The 18,985-nt window shown below is 39.3% G+C and overlaps 1 protein-coding gene and 1 long non-coding RNA gene across 3 annotated transcripts in view; both read right to left on the bottom strand.

Annotated features, from left to right (window-relative positions):
* Window positions 1–1,104, bottom strand: part of CHD2 (chromodomain helicase DNA binding protein 2) — a 97,626-nt gene extending 96,522 nt beyond the window's left edge. The window contains 1 exon segment of the mRNA XM_037510038.2: window positions 625–1,104. Within this exon segment, the coding sequence (XP_037365935.1) occupies window positions 625–686 (62 nt within the window). The 5' untranslated portion in view covers window positions 687–1,104.
* Window positions 1,105–1,758: 654 nt separating this feature from the next.
* LOC119244312 (uncharacterized) lies at window positions 1,759–16,049 on the bottom strand. Of its 2 annotated transcripts, XR_005124928.2 has the most exons (4): window positions 15,486–16,049; window positions 14,553–14,618; window positions 8,699–8,768; window positions 1,759–4,188 (listed from the first exon to the last, which is right to left on the bottom strand). It is a non-coding gene; the product is annotated as an uncharacterized LOC119244312 (long non-coding RNA). The 2 variants fall into 2 exon arrangements; XR_008551639.1 differs by having other exon boundaries at window positions 14,553–16,045.
* Between the last annotated feature and the right edge of the window lie 2,936 nt (window positions 16,050–18,985).

The raw sequence follows: 18,985 nt of genomic DNA, 5'->3' as shown, positions 1-18,985 counted from the left end.
TTTTGATAAATAAATCATATCAAAATTGCCTAAAATGTCAAGAGTATCAAAAGAAATAGACTCAGATAAAAATACAAACTGAGAGGCATCAGTCAAAGGGTCCTTTTTGCAATTTCATCTTAAAATGCACAATTTTTCATTCATATAACTTTCTCAAATGTCTATTTACTATAATTTACTACCACAAGGCTCCTCTATGGCCTTCGGTTACAAGTTTGGGTATCCTAGATTCTTCAAAGAAAAAATTTGCCTTGTATGTAAAATGGTGCAATGCAGCAATGGCTAAACCGACAAGGTCATTTTTCTACAGTACAAAAATCTGAAAACTGAAATTTATTGACAGAAAAACTGTAGTTTACAGGAAAAGCCCCCTTGAATAAAGGTACCTTACCTTTTGACTGATCTAAGAGGCCTTAAGTCACAACTCAACTTTCATAAATTGCTACCAAAAAATTAGGGTGTGGCATATTAGCAATCTCAAGGTCATGCTTTAAAAACCGAATCCTAATTAGTAAAATGCTTAAAATAAAGCAGACAGCTATCCTTGTCTGTCCCGGTAAACAATGTAAGCTGAGGTTTCCCCCAAAAAAAAAAGAAAAAAGGAAGAAAGTTGATAGCTCATACCTCGAAGCATTGCTGTGTAGCGAACTGTCCTCCTCTTGGCTTTTGTCCTTATTTCTCATCATCTTTTAATTCTTAAATATTAAGGGGGAAGGGGGATCTGTGTTTGCTTTGAAGTCCTGTGCCCAGGTATTTACTGTCAAAAGTTGAAAGAAAGGTAAGGTCCCAGCTTCTACCAAAGGTTTTTATTATCAGGAACAAAGTCCTGACGATGGAACGATATTGTTATAATGCAACAGCGGTAAGCACCGAAAAACAAAATATTTCTAATTTTCCTTTAAAAAAAAAACCACACACACACACACAGGATAAACCGAACAGGCAGAATCATCACTATCAATAAGGAAAGTTTCTCAAAGTAACCCACTGGATACAAATAACAATCTCTGAATCTTATTGCGTCATCCAGGAATTTCTCATATTTACAAAAAATAAAGCAAACTTAGACATGTAAATCTTTAAAATTATCACTAATGATCATGAACTTACCTGATCCATGTAGTAGGTCCAAAGCCAGAGTGCTATCTAGTAGTAGGAAAATATCAGATCCCAAATAATTAAAAATAAAAACAAGACTCTCCGTTAAAAAACGAAAAATAAATAAAATAAGCCTCAAACAGGTTAACTGGTCAAAAAAAATAAAGCTACAATTAATACTAAAACGGGTCCGGAAGAAAAAAAACCTCATTAGCAGAGCGCACAAAAATGGAGGTGCGCCATGGCTTCTAAGCTGGAAAAACAACGACCTGGGCTCTCAGTACGGCTGCTTCTTTCCAGCAAGGCACGAAAAGAAAGCTCCTAAAAACTGCTTTTCTCCCTAAAAAAGGTTCCAATCGACCCCAGTCAGTCACTAGGAGAGGCAGGGGGCTGCGGGGGCCCCCTGAGGCTGCCTGAAAGTTAGGGAAAGTTGCGTAAAGTGAGGCAAAGGCAGAGAGCAGAGCGCGCTCTAAGGCACAGCCGCCATCTAGAGCCTCCTTCCCAGCTCTGAGAGCTCTGCCTTTGATTGACACTCTCTACATTTACCCCACAACTCAGGTGATGTACCATAGACCCACCCCTTCATCTCAACCAAAAAAAAAAAAAAGATTCTTCATCCCAGGGAGCCTGAGGACCCCCACCCCCACACCTCCCTGCCCCTCCAGACCACCCCATCAGGGGAAGGGGGGAGGGTTTCTTAACCCCCCTCTGGCTCAAGCACCCTTTTTAAGCCAGAGAGAAATGTAATTTGTTCCTTTTGTCTAAAGATCTGCTAAATATTTCAGTCCTTGAGCTAAAATAACTTCCTCTCTGGACAGGAAGTGGTGTTTTATCAAGCCATTTTGAAAGAGGGATAATTCTTAAGAGAATATAAAGCTCAGCTTAAGTACTAATCTTTTTTAAAAATTAACCCCCCCCGTGGGTAAAATGGCTTACAAATGAAAGCAAAGCCTCAGTTTCATAAATTAAATTCCACTTTTGCCTTCTTTATTAAGTCTAAAAATTAACTACAGGCAAAGCTTAAGGGGTAATTTTCCATCCCAATTGGAAGAAAGGGGTACAACTCAAGAGCGCCTCCCTAGTGTTCAGTTGCAGGAGAGCAAAAATTAATGCAACTTGTTTTTAAATCAAGATTTTCAATGTTTCTTTGTTCTTGCACAAAATTCTTTAACCCATTATATAACCTTGCAAACCTTGTTCCCCTAAAATTCTCATAACCACAATAAATTTACTTCCCATATTGATTCCGACAAAAGTTCTTCAAATTCAAGAGTATGAAACTACCAGTCAACTGTAACAAACCCAAGAGACTCCACCTCTAAAGCCAGCACATCACATATATCCCCAACCCCCTCCCCTTGTTTTTGAAATCAAATTGCAAGTGTATACCCATGTCAACAAAGACAAGTTGCTAACAACTGATCTTATCTGACGGCAAGTAATCAATGTCAAAAGGAAAATTCTCCTAAATATCAAATTCATGTGATCTATGGAAACACATTACTAATACCAAAAAAGAAACTATTCAACACTTTCTTCTCCCAACAAGCACTCCCAAGAAGTCACACATCCAAAGAAAATCAACTTTCCTCACTCAGCATCAAACTCTAAGAACAATATACCCTTCCCTCTGAGGAAATCCATTTTAGATTTAAACCCTACCAAACCAATAATGTTGCATATCTAAGTAAATGTAAAAATCCATCATCAAAATCCAATTGCAGTTCCTTATTTTCTACAGAAGGTAATTTTGTACCAACCAAAATCCACATTCCACTTCTGGTTTATACAGATCAACCACCTGAAATCAGTCAATGGAGAATACCAAACATATACTGATCATGAATGCGTGTTAAGGTATTTGACATTAAACATGAACACATTATGACTATTTCTCACCCCCCCCAAAAATCAAAGCTTAACTACCCCTTGTTCTCAACATAAGAGTACAATATAATCTATTCCAGTTGGTCTATCAAAATAAAGCTTACCTGCCACACCTTTATAATAGTTAATAAAACTGACATTGGTTGGTTATAAGCAAATTGAAACTTCAGTATTCAAATGGAACTCAGACATCGATGATATGGTATGATTTCATTTAGTCTAAATTTCACTTGTACACAAGACACAAGCTAGTAATTCTATTTTATATTTACATAAAACATATTAGATATTGCCACCAAAACTTTATGTTCTTATATGACTGCCCCATGTTTCAATAAGTCAACACTTCTTATCCTATTATTAAGTATTAAGAGGCATCAGTTTAGTTAAAATGTTCAGGTGAATAAATTATTGGAACAATGCCTTATTTATAATATTTTTTAAAAATGGTAAAGGAGAATCTTTCACATCAACACAAAATCCTAATTGAGGCAAATGGCATTTTGTTTTAAAAGTTCATTAAAATATCATGGCAAATTAAAGATGTTATTATTAACCAATGATAGTTTTCCAAGTTATTTTGCAAGATGTTTCAAGAAAACACAAAATAGCATTTCAACCAACCGTCCCCCCCCCAAAGCACCAGTTTCCACAACTTGATGACAAAGGACGAATTCTTAACCAACCAAGTAAAACATTTCCCAGCACACCATTTCCATTTGACCAACTTTATTCAGTACACTTTACTGCTAGGAAACTGTAACGGGCAAAGTGTTATTTAAGGCGATAACCAAACATTTAATGAAATTTCAAGCTTAAAAAAAAAAAAAAAAGCCCAAACTGAGAAATTTTAAAGTGTTAGAAATTTTATTAAAGGTAACATTCCACAAGGTCATACAAAACTATTGAAAATTCCAGGCATACAAACTATCATCTGTGTTAATATACCATCTTCTCCAAATGTCAAAAATATACTTGATTTAACGATACAAAAAGTCTTTAGAAAGTCAAATCCACTGTCCATTGTGTCGGGACTATAGGTAAGAAACCTATATCTTCATTTCATGAAATCCATGTTAAAAGAACCCTGTCTCGGTTGCATATATCACAGCATTCGTGTATTAATCCATTTTCCTCAAGTGGACTGCCATCTTGATTTCTCAGTGGTAGGGTCCATTTGAGACTCTTCAAGCTGACTGGGTGCTTGATGAAAACATCAAAAGAAAAAAATGCTGTTGGAATACCAATAATCTTATTCCTTCAAACAGAACATCCACCCACCTTGAAGGTATCCTTACAATATACAAAGCTTTAATTTTGTAACAACTTTAAAGTATAAAACTGTATTCAAATTGTATGTGCTATTTACAACTTATCAATGAGAATCAAGGAGAGAATGCACAAAAGTAACAAAGTTCTACTGTCACAGATACATGTTACCATTTAAAAAAGCAGCACTGAGAGTCAAATTTTTAAGTCAAATTTAATGTCTTAGTACTCTCTAGAAGTGAAAGCAAAAATTTAAATTCAAAATCCCTGGAAAGCAAAATTACAGCAACATTATGGATTCTAAATCTCAATGCAGAAAACTTTCCAAGTTTCTTCAAATAAAACTAATTATGTTGAAGAATCTTTAGGGATAAAAAAAAAAAACTAAACCAGTGGATCTCAGTTTTCCTCTCCAACAGATGTTAATTAATTTTGCTTAGATAATTCAAATGGCCAATATAGAGTCCACCTTCTCTAGCTACATCAGAGAATGCATGAATGTACCACTTGGGAGATAAAAAGTATCTGGCCTGAATTATTTGATGTTTGCCAAAAAATGCTGTCGATCTCAAGTTAAATACAAATAAAATACTTCCACTGCCAAAATATCAAATGTACCTTTATAGAAAAAATAAATTCATTACTTACATAAGTTGAACTAAAGATAGTATAAAACCAGGAGATTTTACCATAAAACAAATGATCCTGAGTCACCATGATCAAAGATAATAATTGCAAAGTAAGCTGTAACCCTAGTCTTTACAAATTTTACAGTTCTCACACTAAATTTGTAGATATGCTCCAGGTGACTAAGAACTTATATGTAAGGCTATTTTTTTTCCTCATTAGGTAATTTACTTGTCTCCTAAACTATAATTAGGACTTGTCTACTATAGAGAAATCTACATAGTAAACTGGTTAATCAAGAGACAATGTCACTGTTTTTAAAAACTGTTGAAAATGAGTTATCACATCATCAAAAAAAAACACCCAATACAAGATATTTCTCAATATATTTTTGCCAGTTCCTCCCAGCCTAAAAAGAAAACAAAACTCATTCATTCCGCATAACAGTAAAATACCTTCCCATTTGAATAGTTCATTCCTTAAAATTAAGTGACACACTTCTATATAAGTAAAAATTTTAAAATATGATTGTGCATCTTGCAGACTTAATTATAAAAGAATTTCTCCCTAATCTCTATAGTTACACTGCGAGATCAAGCTCTAAATGATGTCAATGCTATTATGATGAACGACACTGTTGCAGTGACATCAAGTTGCCATCCTTTCAATGACTATAGGTGCAACTAAATTTAGTATGTTGAACAATGCTTTATATTCTTTTGCCTCAGGAGAAGAGGTGAAGTTTATCCAGGATATTATATAAAATTTCCTCTTAAAACCATTATCTTTTAAAAACTCAAAAGAAAACCTAATGATATGTATTAAAGTCATTTCAAAATTACTCAATAAAATGCACTAGTTTACATGACAGAAACAAATTATAAAGTACTAGCCTAGCATATTGGTGATGCTGTCACATGTACTGTCATGTTTAGGATGGTTTAAAAAAAACAAAGAGAAAGATACAGAGAAAGACAACTCTGACGACAGTAAGAGGCCATGGTCAATCTGCCCTCCTGCTGCAAAGCCAATCAAAAGCCAATCAAGTGCTCAGTTAAGTATCCAAGTACATAAAACATCATTGATTTAGGATCAGTAAGTAATTAAGCTTAATTCTTACAAAACTAAATTTGCAAAATAAGCAGTTGTGTTAAAAATTTAAAAATGCAGGCATGAGTTCTGTGAGCTTGGAAATTTTCGTATTAACCAAATCCACAATTCTTCATCTGTGAAAGAGAAACAGTAGTACCTACCTCATGTGCAGTATTGAACTTTAATTAGTACATTTTATAGCATATATATTACCTGGCATACAGAAAGACCTCAATGAAGGTTAGCTTTTATTCTGATATAACACAATAACCAAAGTATTGGTCATTACCTACAAAGTAACCATTCTAAATCAAAATAATTTACATTCTAACAATGTTGGCTCTAAAGAATCCATGGGATTATGGGGTCAATTATTTAAAAAAAAAAAAAAACACTTTCTGTGCTTCAAAAGATAATGTAATCTTGCATGAAAACAAGAACAGTAAAATCAATTGAGTAGGGTTAGATATGAAAGCTCTATGTATTACTCCAGTCTCTCCAATAACTTCTAAATTATGGTGGATACTTTAGAGATGATGGTATGCTCTAGAAGTCTATCATAAACAGACCTAGATCATTTCTGTATTGCACATATGAGCTTCCAAGTTCATACAAAGGTTAGGATAATTTTTCCATTGAGATATTCACTACACCTCCTTTTAAAGGAAAATTCCTTGCTTTAAAATAATTCCTACAAGCAAAGACAAAGACTTCTATGTCAAGAAGGTAAATAACCATCTCTTCAAACCCCCAAATACTGTATATCCAACAGTCATGGACATAAAATTGAGCACAGAGGTCATTTCTTAAATTCTAATGCAATAAATTTGTTTCAAAAACACTGGGACATTGTAAAATAAAGTTGTTAGCAGAAATGCAAGTCATTCATCATTTGGATGGGATGTGTAAGAGTCACCCCTAAAAAAGCCATCTCCTCACTATTAATTTCCAGCAAACTCTCACTTTTAACAGAACCAAAAAAAAAATTATACAAGGAAAATGATTAACCATTTTTAATTTAAAAAATAGGTGGTTCTGATAATGCCATAATGTATTAGTATTAAATAATTGTAATTCACTGTTTAAGCTCAAATGAAGAAACCAGTGGGCACAAAATTATAATGTACAGTGAAAATGGGTCCTTCCTATAAGATAATGAAGATTCTTGGTGCTTATGGCTTCATTTAATCTTCTTTGTATGGCCTTAGAAATATAAAATCATTTAATAGCAGATTCACCAGTTTTGTCCTATTACCAAAAATGCTTGAATCCTCAAGAGAATTAACAATATATGACAAGTTAGGGTCTAAATAAGGTGTATATAAAAAATACAAATCATAGTTTCAAAATGATTTGAAAAAGAGCTGTTCATCACAAAAAGTAAGATCATTTATGATGACTAAGAAAAAGTCATTTTATGATTTTACAATCTAATCAAATCTTACCCATTACCCTTATTGGTTTTAAACTAACCTATACACGCTCATGAAGAGGCGGAAAATTGTTGTTTCTGGTCACATTTAATGTTTGAATGAAGCTTTAAATTTTAGCGTATTTAAAAATTAATATTTAAAACTTATGTTTTAATAATGAATTTCACTGTTATCAATTAGATACAAAACAAATTGGTAAAAGTTAGATTATATACACTAAATCAACAAATGTTGAGCATTCACTATGTGCCATGCAATCAATCTCTGTAAAATATGGTAAGACATTTAGTCAGTTATACCATGTTAATAAAATTTTCATCTGTGCTCACCATCCCCCATAAAGAAAAATTTTTTTCACTATTTTGCAGGCCAAAGTAGCCATTTATACAATCTAAGTTTAAGTAGTACTTAAAGGTAAAAATTATCCCCTAGAATCTAGAGCCCCAAACATGATTCAAAAGTAATTTTTATGAAACAGCTAGTATGTAATTTTCATATACAAAAAGGTGCCAATAAATAAATTCTTTGGAAAATCCAACTAAATTCACTTAAACAGCCTTACCACTAACTTTTTCCTCCATTATTTTTCTTATGTTGGCAATTAGAAAAACTACTTCGTATTAGTAGGAACCAAGTCCTCTGAGAGCAAAGCAAAATCCCTAGTGTGAAAACAACTTTTTGTATGGCCTACAAGTTAAGTTCAGAATTACTTAGTTAGAATTACTACATTGAAATCAATGGAAAAGTATGTTCTAGCACGGGGGGGGGGGGGAATCAAACAGGCTTCTCAGTTCTAAATAGGTAAAGTAGGCAAAAGGGATGAGGCAAGACAAGGATAGGCAAGCTTTCCTTACAAGTTAAGACGTTAATATTTTATAAGTTTTGTGGTCACTAGCTCCGACTACTTTCAACTCTGCAGTTGTGGTGAGAAAGCAAAGACAACATGTAAATGTATTTCAATAAAACTTTATTTAAAGAAATAGGGGGCCACGAGCCAACACTCAGTTCTAGAATGTGTCACAAGCATATTCAAATGAAGGTCCCTTTGCATTTTAACTTTGCCTGAATTTAAGTTTAAAAATTACACAATTGCTAATAGGAGAAAATTAATAACCAAAATTTTAACAGTGAACTTCACACACATCTAGCCATGCTGACTTTCTATTTTGTGCTGCTTTGGGCTTCATTAATTCCCTCTATAGCTCTATAATTCTGATTCAAATTACTCAAAATTTACAGTCATATTTAAAATTTAAAAAACAGATTAAACATGTAAATTGAGTAAAACTTACTAAATGCTTCCACCAACATCTATTACGTTGTACAGGCCCTTTAGAGAATTCAGTCTCAGGATACACATTTCTGCAAAAATCAAAAAGAATATAATTTTATGCATAGGAAAAGACAAAAACCAATTATTAAATTGCCATGTTTTATTTGGAAACTTAAACAGCTTATAAAAAGCATGTGCCGGGACCCTCCCTGATGGTGCAAGGGGTTAAGTCTCAGCACTCTGAAGGTAGCAGAAACCACCGAAGCAGAAGTTCAATCCCCAGCCAGGGAGATGACAAACATGGCGCACCAGACCTCTCCTGTCTCACCCGCTGCTCCCCTCAGCAGTGTATTTCAGTAGATCTGCCTGTTCTGCTCCCCACCCTCTCTGGTGAATCCTCTCACCCCAATCCCCACGCCTCTGGCCTTCACCCCAGTTCTTGTATGCATAAATAAATAAAAATAAATCTTTCCCAAAAAAGGAAAATATCCAAGTCTTTCCTTAGTTAAAGCAGAACTATGGCACAAAGAACAGCCCTTCTGACATTTTGTAGATGGTTTTTGGGAGACATGAGATGAACCCAGACTGTGGTTGCGGGGTACTGAGGTTGGGGTATCCTCCCAAGTTAACAGGTCCTCAAATAATGGCCTTTTGTTCAACATTGTTTCATTATAATGTGAATGAGAGGGAAAAAACCCTAGCTGATATGAAAAATATTGAGAACCTGAGAAAACCAAGAGATATACATGTGTAAGAGTTATATAGCCCAAACAGTGAAAGATAAAAGCAAAACAAACATCAAGTTGGATCTTAAATTTAAGGCGCTAAAATTTGGCTGTATAGAAGTCTCACCTATATATAAGTCCCGAAGAACTCCAAGAGCAGGTAAAAACTTAGGCTCCCAAGGTGAATTTAATGGACAGCCAGGAATGAGAACACCGTTTAACAAAACTAATATAACTACTTATAACACAAATTTATCTACCTCCTGGCTCATCTACTTTCTAGACTTTTACATCTTTCATCACCCACCAGCAAATCCATGTTTCTCACTCTTTAATGTTACTGTATTATTTCAAATTACCATGTACTTTAACCAGTATTGAAAGTTAAATATTAAAAAGGAAACCTTAGACAAATTTCAAACTATATTTGCTAATTATTTTGACTTACTCAACACTAACCCTTTCTAAAACACGTATTTGAGAACCAAAAAAACAAAAACCACTTTTTACCAGTGAGAGTGAAGCACCTCATAAGCCACATATGGAAGATAGTGTTTTCCCTTTTCGCAAACAACTTCTGAGTACAGATTAAGTTTTTTCAGTAACTCCTGCTCTAAACTATAAATAATTACAATATGAAGATCTAACAAAAAATCTGTTTTAAAAGTTCATTATCAAAGTGTGGCAATTTAAGGCCTTTTAGAAACAAAAGAATAGTTTTTAAGTTCAAACTAAGTTGCCCAAATACTTTTCAAAGACTAGGTTTCTGTTTTTCTAATTATAAAGCAAATCTGATTATCAAGTCTAAATTCCTTTAGTTCTTTTTCACTAATGATACTGAGGAAATACAGCAAAGATCTACTTCAAAAATTACTTCTAAGAATACAATATTAAAATATCCTCCCAAGTTAACAAATAAAGACATTTAATTAAAACATTATTTGTCTGCTTCCAAACTTAACCTGACCTTATAAAGGAGAGAAGACAAAATCTTAACCAAATAAAATAAATTAAGCCACTAAGGGAAAGGTGTATTGACTTCAAAATATTGAAACATCTGAGTTTCAATATATGTTTCATCTAAGTCTGATAATATGGCTTATTTAAAAGCTACCAGAAGACACTCCTCCAACACAAGAAAAGGATTTGGGTCTCACTTTGCACCATTGTCAAAATTACTGACCATACCAACTACTTTCCCAAAATCAACAAATCAGTGTTTTGTCTTCCTTTGAAGGCAGGAGCAGAGATCCATTTAAGGAGACTACAAAGGTTGATCATTTCGCTCATATTCCTACCTCTCTCTAATATTAAGCAGTACGGACTGTTTTCATTTGGAAATTGAAGCTATAATGTAAAAACCGCTTTGACTGCACATCCTTTTACAATAAAAAGCAAAGCTATCTTTAGTCAAGCCTGTCATCATCAGTCCAATTATGCTTTTCTTCTAATATTTGGTTCTGCAACATCTTAAAGATGTTAAAACAATTTTTCTATTAAAGAATAAAACCTGAGGACAATAAAATAAAGAAATCTTTCACAAAAAGAAGGTAGTGTTACTAATTCCTAAGAAAACTGCCAACAAGACAGCTCATAAACCACTGAAGTTAAGCATAATTTCTAGACTGATAATCTAAATTAAAATTATTACAATATAGCACACACATAAAGGTTTAAGTGATTGTTTGAGAAACAATCCATTTCAAATTAAGTGGTTTAATTTCAAAAAGCAAAGGCTTTCCAAAACAGAAGTATGTAGCTTTATAAAGGGTATACAGCGACACCTTATCAATTATACTTTAACATTATGTAAATAATCAAGTCACAATCAAGTCATGTAGTATTGCTTCACAAAGTCCAGAATATCAATTAATTTAAATGATAATGGTTAATTACATTCAGAAATAACAGCCAATTTGAAAATTAAGCTTATAGTGCGCCATTCAATCTGGAAAAGGAAGACAGCTGGAAAAATGCTGATATTTAAAGTTTAAAACTTTAAGGAAATTAAATAGGCCATGTCAGGGATGTAAACTATAATTCTTCTTGCGTATATTCTCAATGGTGAGCAACAACCGTTAAATGACGTTAAACTTTAGACAAAATCCAAAATGTTTTTTGGCAGCATCCTAAATCTTAAATTGTTTAAGGATAATTTCACCCCTTAACTGCTTTTTAAAATTAACTTCCCAATGTTTCACATGTTATGTTTATACTGTTAATGACTACTTTGGAATGCCTAAAATTTATAAAATCAGGCATACTATTCCCCAGGTCTTCTGTTATTCAATTAACTTCACAACATGAGTGATTCACAATGAAAAATTACAGAAACTATTTTCCAGTTTGCATAATAAAATTAGACACTAATACTTAAGAGCTAACGGGTATCTTAAAGAGACTAGAAATTCTAAATACTTTATACAAATTAGGGGATAAGGTCTATGCAATGTCAAGATTACAGGGATAATTTACATTAGAAGCTAAGTTTCTTGATTGCTGAATCAGTTATTATTTTCCACTCTATCACACACCTCTCATTAAAACAGCATTAAAGCAAAAGACGGAGATGTCCTCGAATTATTAACTCCCCCCCCCATACCTCTCAACAAAGAATAAAATATGAGAGGAGAAAACGTAATCTAATTGGTTTCCCACAGTCCAAATTTTTAAATAATAAACAATTTAGGTAACAGTAAACTAAACTTGAAAGAAAAATTACATTCAAAAATCACCATTTCACATAATCGAGGCCTTTGTATTACGTCATGGTTAATGGAAAAAACTTGTGATTAACTATGAGCATGACTTCTTGGATTTATGTGGAACTTCAGATAATTTTTTAAACAGTTATAACCCTAACAAATGCAATCCAACCCTTTCACCAACCTGATCAGCTGATGTTTATGCTTCAAAAACTAGTCCACAATGCTAAATTAAATGAAAACAACCATTTAAGTACTTACCACTGATTTTTTGGTTCTTAAGCAGAAAATAATAGTAAACTAATAACTTACTTTTCTTATGAAAAATAGTCATTTAGAATAGCAATATCTACTTTTGTATCTGCCGTCACATCTGTTACTTTTGTCCAGCAAAAATATTGCCCATTATACAAGCATGGGTCAATCAGCAAATGTTGAAACAGAACGTAAGAAACATCATGAAGGTCAAAATACATGTAGACCTTTTAAAATTTTATTTTTCAATCTCTTATCTTGTGAGATTCCTTTAGGTTGGGAAACAACAAGTTATTATATCACTTACTTATTTTTAATTACTGTTAAGTAAAATAAAAAAATCTTTCACGTTTCTAGCCTAGGTTTTCTAAGATGTCAGATATTTAAGCTTATTCATTTTTTATTTTACAGGCCATATTACACCTCTGTAGGCCATTATAAATTTATTACTTATTTATACTTAAAACGTACGTTACACTTCACATACATTTATTCCTTAAGAGGCCCAATTCTTTGTTTTCATAAGAGTGCCCAATCACATCTGAATGCCAATCTAATATGCTACCATTGACACATACAGAAAACCATGGCATTTGTGTTCAAGAAGCTGAGCATGAAGAGGTATCTTCACTTTTCTGTCTATCTTTAAAACATCACAGTTAAACCTCCAGTATTTAATTCTCTTTTACAAGCTATAATAAACAATCTGATCAAGTTGCAAAAGGACTGAAAAGGAAAAATTAAGTTAAAGCAAAGGCAATAATATTATTAATCACCTATCTCAATAGGGAGAATAAGCCAACACCAACAGAAAAGATTTTATTTTCCACATAAAATTCACGGATAAAGGTAAACTTGCCCTTATTTTCATTGCTTATTTGGCTGTCCTTAAAATTTTAAGACATTTGTTATAGTATGTATTTACTGTATCACTACGAACAACTTGACATTAATTTCCAGACTTAGTGTTAACTTTTGAAAAATTATTCCCTAAAAATTATCAGTGGACATAGCTTTCTCATATACATATCTAATTTTAACATGTCCACGTACTGACTACATGTTGGCAGGTATTTCTTACATTTATGCTTTAAATTACAAATTGAAACATAAAAATAGGTAAAATTTTAACTACAATAAATAATAACTAGACTGTGAACATGCTTTTGTTTTTGAAACATAACTGAATTAAGAATCGCAAGATCAGTAAACACAAAATTCTAGGCCATTTCTAAAATGAGATCTATATCATAATAGCGAAAGAATGCACATTTCAGATTGCAAAAACCACTAATTGTGATTGACTCAAAACTGATTTAAGCACTTTTACTTAAAGGACTGAATGTCTTACTGCTCAGATACAAATTAATGTATCACCTGCTTTAGTATTAAAACTCCTTTGACGTAAGGTAAAAGAATTTGATGGACTTTCCTCATGCCATTTTCAAGGGAAAAAACAGCCTTATGTTTGTTTCACTGACAAACTTTAATGACATTTAGAAATTTTCCTATTCAAATGTTGTATTAAAACATTTACTTACTTGCTATATAAAAATAAAGACATTCGCAAAGATTTCCTTTATCCTCAGAAAAACACTCCGGTCTCAAGTCTTCAAAATGGCACCTTTTGTGGGGGGGGGGGGGGGGAATATTCTAAACAATTTATTGATGGATCAAAAAAGTATTAAGTAGGATTTAGTGTTTTTAAGGCGTTTATTATATAAAAGAAACAAAAACTAAACTCTATGCTCAAAAAACCTAATTTTTAAAGTGTTTTTCTTTACAATCTGTTAGTATGAATAGTTACCAGTTCAAATTTTCCAGTAAGCTTATTTCTTTAAATATTTAAAAAGATTAAAATTGCTTGCACAGTGTATTAGTGAGCTAAAAAGAAAAGGTATATCTGTGGTGCACGGTTTTCCTCAAAATATAACCAGCCCTTTCTCATTCCCAAAATTAAACAAAGGCTTAAAAGTCTTTCAGCATTTAAAGTATTCAAAACATACATTAAGTTACAACGGGTATGCGCATACACCTTTCATTCCATGACAAGATTTAAAGAAAGGTTTTTTAAGGTTTTTTCCAGATGTTTAAGCTTACTTATAGTCACTACTTACTGGAAATATAAATTATCAGTGAAAACTAAAACCTAATAAGCTTAGAACAATAAAAATTTACCCCGTCTTACCTCAAATTAACGCTGTATTTGCTCAGGACCATCATCAACCAAATTTACTGTAATCTCGTAAGTTACCTTTAAGAAAAAAAAAGATGATATCAATGTTTAGAGTTCTGGGTTTTGTTTTGTTTTATTTTCCAACATTTCTTGACCAAAATTTCAGTGAAAAGAAATAATGAGAAAATATTCCAAAGACTGGATCTATGGGCAAATTTAAGGCAACTCACTGGCATACTACCTACACATTTGGGTTGCGGCAATTCTTTAATCGCAAAATCTAACAGTCCTTTTCCTCCTCTTCTGGAGGTATGGAAAGAACAGTAGAAATTAAAGCATCACGATTAAAAAGAAACAGAAAATCCACATCTTTAGACAGATGTAAGATTATGACCTTGTTTTTATTTTTCTGATACCAGGCAATACACAAACACAAAGGAAAAGTTTGCCCTTTTTTTAAGACTCAGATCATCTTAAAATTTCCTTTACCATCTTTATTAAAAATTAACTCCTCCAGGAGAAATTAGTGAAGTTAAAATGGCCACTGGTTAAATTTTTAAACCACAAGTTATTTGATCTCACCAAATGGGTTATTAGTCCTGTCTTTAAGCAAGCCTGAAATACGTAATATCTGTGACCTTTATTCAATTTCAGACCAGGATCCCGAACATTTTCAGTCTCTCCCTCCCCCAATACCTCACGTAAAATGATAGGAGGTTAAACTGCTAGCAATTATTTTGCATTTCATTGTTCCAAAAGGATTCTCAGAATCTAGATTCTAAATACCCGTTGAAAACCCCTTCCAGGGTTCAAAATGCTCAAAACTGTTGACTGGAAAAACCAAAATTGGTATTTAAAGAACAGCTTCTGTTACAACAAGATATGCGCAATGGATGTAACATGCAACCCTAGCAAAGGCTATTCGAAAAATACAATTTCACTGACCAAAAAGTCCTCGGAAACATGGTCCTGATGAAACCAGGGCCCTCGATTTTACCAGCACTACGTGCATCTGCCAGCACCGCTTTTGCGTAGAGACCCGCACCTTCCCGAGCGCTACCGCAGACCCCAGACACAGCCCGAAACACACAAAGGTCTGTGCATTTCTGGCAGGTTCTCCAAACCGTTCCACTTTAAATTCCCTCTCGAGCAGTTTCTAAGATTCAGACTTGACAGAAAAGACGGCAAATTTTCTCGAACCCGATTGATACCATCAACACAGCGCTCCGTGCGAGGCGAGCCCCGGGCTCCCCTGCACGCAACAAATGCACCAACATGGCTCCCGTCCTCGCCGCGGCGGCGGGCGAGTCCCGCTCGAGTGTTTACACTGCGGGACGGTAACTTCACAAAGGGACCGGCGTCCGCGCAGTCCCCGCGAAAACTTTTGGCGGCGGCGGCTCAGGCTACCGGGCAGATCTCAACACACAGTCAAAGGGCGAACTCGGAACTTCGGGCCGTCCAGGGGCCGAGCCCGGCGCAGCGCGCCCCGCGCTCAGGCGCGGTCGGGGAGATAACGGCCCCGACGGCCTTTCACGGAGTGCCGGCCGCGGCCCCGAACCGCCCCCCGCGGCCCCGGCCCCGGGCGATGACTCGGGGAAACCGACCGTCTCCCCGACGCCCGCCCCGCGCGCCGAGCCGGGCTCGCGCGCCCCGGCGCCCCTCAGGCCCGGCCGGCGCCGCTCCCACGCGCCCGCCGAGGACGCCCCCGGCCTCGGGGCCCCGCGCCGGCCCCCCGCGCCGGCCTCGGCCTCGGCTCGGAAAGAGTTAACGGCCAACACCCAACAGAACGGGCGAGAAGGCAAGTTTCCCGTCTGCGTGAGTGCAGCCGGCCCGGCGTCCATTGTTCTTTCACATTCGCCCCCGAGGACGGGCCCCCCGGCGCCCCGGAGCGGGGTTCGGCCTCCCCGCGGCCGCTCGCCCGGAACGCCCGGCGGCCGCTCCGGCCCCCTCCGCGCTCCGGCCGCCGCCGCCCCGACCCGGCGGGGCCGTCCCGGGCCGCCCCCCCGGCCGCAGGGCCCCGCGCCCCCCGCCCGGGCCCGCCCGCCGCCGCCCCGGCCGCCCGCGCCCCTCCCGCGCGCTCAAGGACGCCGGCTCCCTCCCAAGGACAAAGGACGGTCGGGGCCCGGGGCCACTCACCGGGTCCGGGCGCGGCGGCCGGCCCCGCCGGGTCGCCCGCCCCCAGGTCCGCGCCGGCCCGCCCGCCCGCGCCGCGCCGAGCCGCCCCGGCCCCGGGAGCCGCCGCGGCGCCGTCGGCGTCGCGGGCCCGGCCGCCCCGGGCGCCTCGGCCGCGGGCTCCGCCGCCGGCGCGCGGCCCCGCCTCGCCTCGGCCGCGGCCGCCGCGCTCCCGCGGGCCCGAGGGCGGCCCGGGCGCCGCTCCCCGCCGGCCGCAGAGCCCCGCGGCCGCGGCGGCGCGCCTGACAGCTCGGGGTGCTGCTGCCTCTCCGGCCATCTTGTGCCGTGTGTGTGGTGTCTCTCCCCGTCTCCTCGCTCGGCTCTGCTCCCTCCTCCTCCTCCCCCCGCCCCACGCCACACAACATGGCCTCTTCGCTGCGGCGGCGGCTGCGGCGGCGGCAGCAGCTCCGCCGCGCTCCGGCCCGCTCCCCGCCCCCCGCCTCCCGCCCGCAGCCGCGGCCCCCAGCGCGCACGCGCGCCGCCGCCCGCCCGCCGCGGCCATTGGCTCCGCGCGCTTCCCGCCGCCCCTTCCCCGACAGCGGCCTCACGCACGCGCGCTGTCGTCTGCCTCCCGCCCCACCACCGCTCCTTCGAGGCCACTGGCTGTCCCCGGCCCCACCCCCGCCGCTGCCTCGCGCCGATTGGCTGGGGGCGGTGCCGCTCACCTCCCGTCGGTGTTTCTGGTGTTCGGAAGGGGCCCTGGCAGGCGATTGGCTGGCGACGGAGCCCTTGGGTTTGGCGCTGAACCCGGGCCCGGCGCCCCGCAGTGCGGACCCCCGTGGGGAGGGGGGTGGGCTGCGGGGGCCCGGGGCTGGGCCTGGCCGGAGTGAGGCGTGCCGTGCCCTCGCGTACGGGCGCAGCCCCGGGGGAGCTGGAGTCCCTGGTGCTCGGCTGAGGTGTTTGTCTTGTTTCAAAAAAGAAAATGACTGACAGGATGACGGGCCGCGCCGTGCGGGCCCCGCCGGGCGGGCGGGCGTCGCCTGCCCAGGACCCTTCCCCGAGCCGCAGCCCTTCCTCGGTCGCGGAGTGAGCGCGGGGGGCTTCACCACCCGCTTGTCCCCCCGGCCCGGGCCCTGGGCCCGCGTGCGTGTCCCTGAGGGGGAAGCGGCCCTGCCCGCGTGGGGGAGGCGGCCTGGGGCGCCCTGTCTCCTGGGCCCCGGGCGGCTCCCCCGAAGCTGCCCAGTCTGCCTGCCCGCCCTTTCCCGAGAATCACGCACACGAGCTTCGTTTCCTTGAAGCCAATTTCATTTTGCTTCCTTCCTTCCATGTGGAAGGAGCAGACCACGGGAATAACCGAAAACCCAAACTTTTCCTAGAATGGATGAGACAAGAAAAGGGCGATCCACTCCCACCGCACACCTTAGAAACCTCGTCCCTTTGGCCAGTGGGGGAGGGAGGGGCAAGACCACCAGAAGTTCTTCATTTTAACATGTTTGTTTTGTTTTTGGGTTGGTTTTTTTTTTTTTTTTTTTTTTTTTTTTGAGGGGCAGGCCGTTGGGGCGGGGTGAGTAGCTCTTAAATCCTCTTGAGACTTTGCCCTGGGTTTCAGTTCCAGTCGTACCTACTGGCCCCTTCCTTTAAAACTGACACAATTGTTAATTCACTTGGCTCCTATGACAGCTTCTCTGAGGGCAAAACAAACTAGGACTAGACCCCAAATCTACAGCTGCTTCTCTACAACCTGACCTCTCCCCTTAGCGATATAAATTGGAGCTTTCATTGTCCCCCCGCCCCCAAGAAGGTTTGTGTAACTGAAATTAAACTTTCTGCATTTCACTTCCTTACACAATCTAGCTTTGAACATTAGAGACCTGCAACAAAGCTGTTTTCTCAGACATAGACCCACCTTTTTCTCCATTTTTCCGGGTGTGTTCTTGCTGTGCTCTTGTTCACACTTTCCCCTCCTACCACTACCTGAAATCCATCTCTGACTCTGCCTTTCCAGAGTCATGCCCCGAGTAATTCTGTGCCAACACAACAAGCCTGAACAGGCCTTTACTAAAGATCGTCATGACTGGCAAGTGTGCGAGCGACAGCCAGGCGTTGTTCTAAGCCCTCAAACTGGGTTGATCACACAACAGCCTCTGAGAGACTATTACTATCTTTGCGTATTTTCCCTGTTAGGAAACCAAGGCACAAAGAGTTTTAACTTCACCAGGTTCATCCACACTGCTAAGAAATACTGCAGACCTCTCCTGTCTTGCCTGCTGTTCCCCTCAGCAGTGTATTTCAGTAGATCTGCCTGTTCTGCTCCCCACTCTGTCTCTGGTGAA

This window comes from Talpa occidentalis, unplaced genomic scaffold (genome assembly GCF_014898055.3).
Source record: "Talpa occidentalis isolate TD23 unplaced genomic scaffold, MPIMG_talOcc4v2.1 talOcc4.14, whole genome shotgun sequence".
NCBI lineage: Eukaryota > Metazoa > Chordata > Mammalia > Eulipotyphla > Talpidae > Talpa > Talpa occidentalis.
Note: the sequence above shows the minus strand (reverse complement) of the source record. Positions and strands in the feature narration are given on the sequence as shown.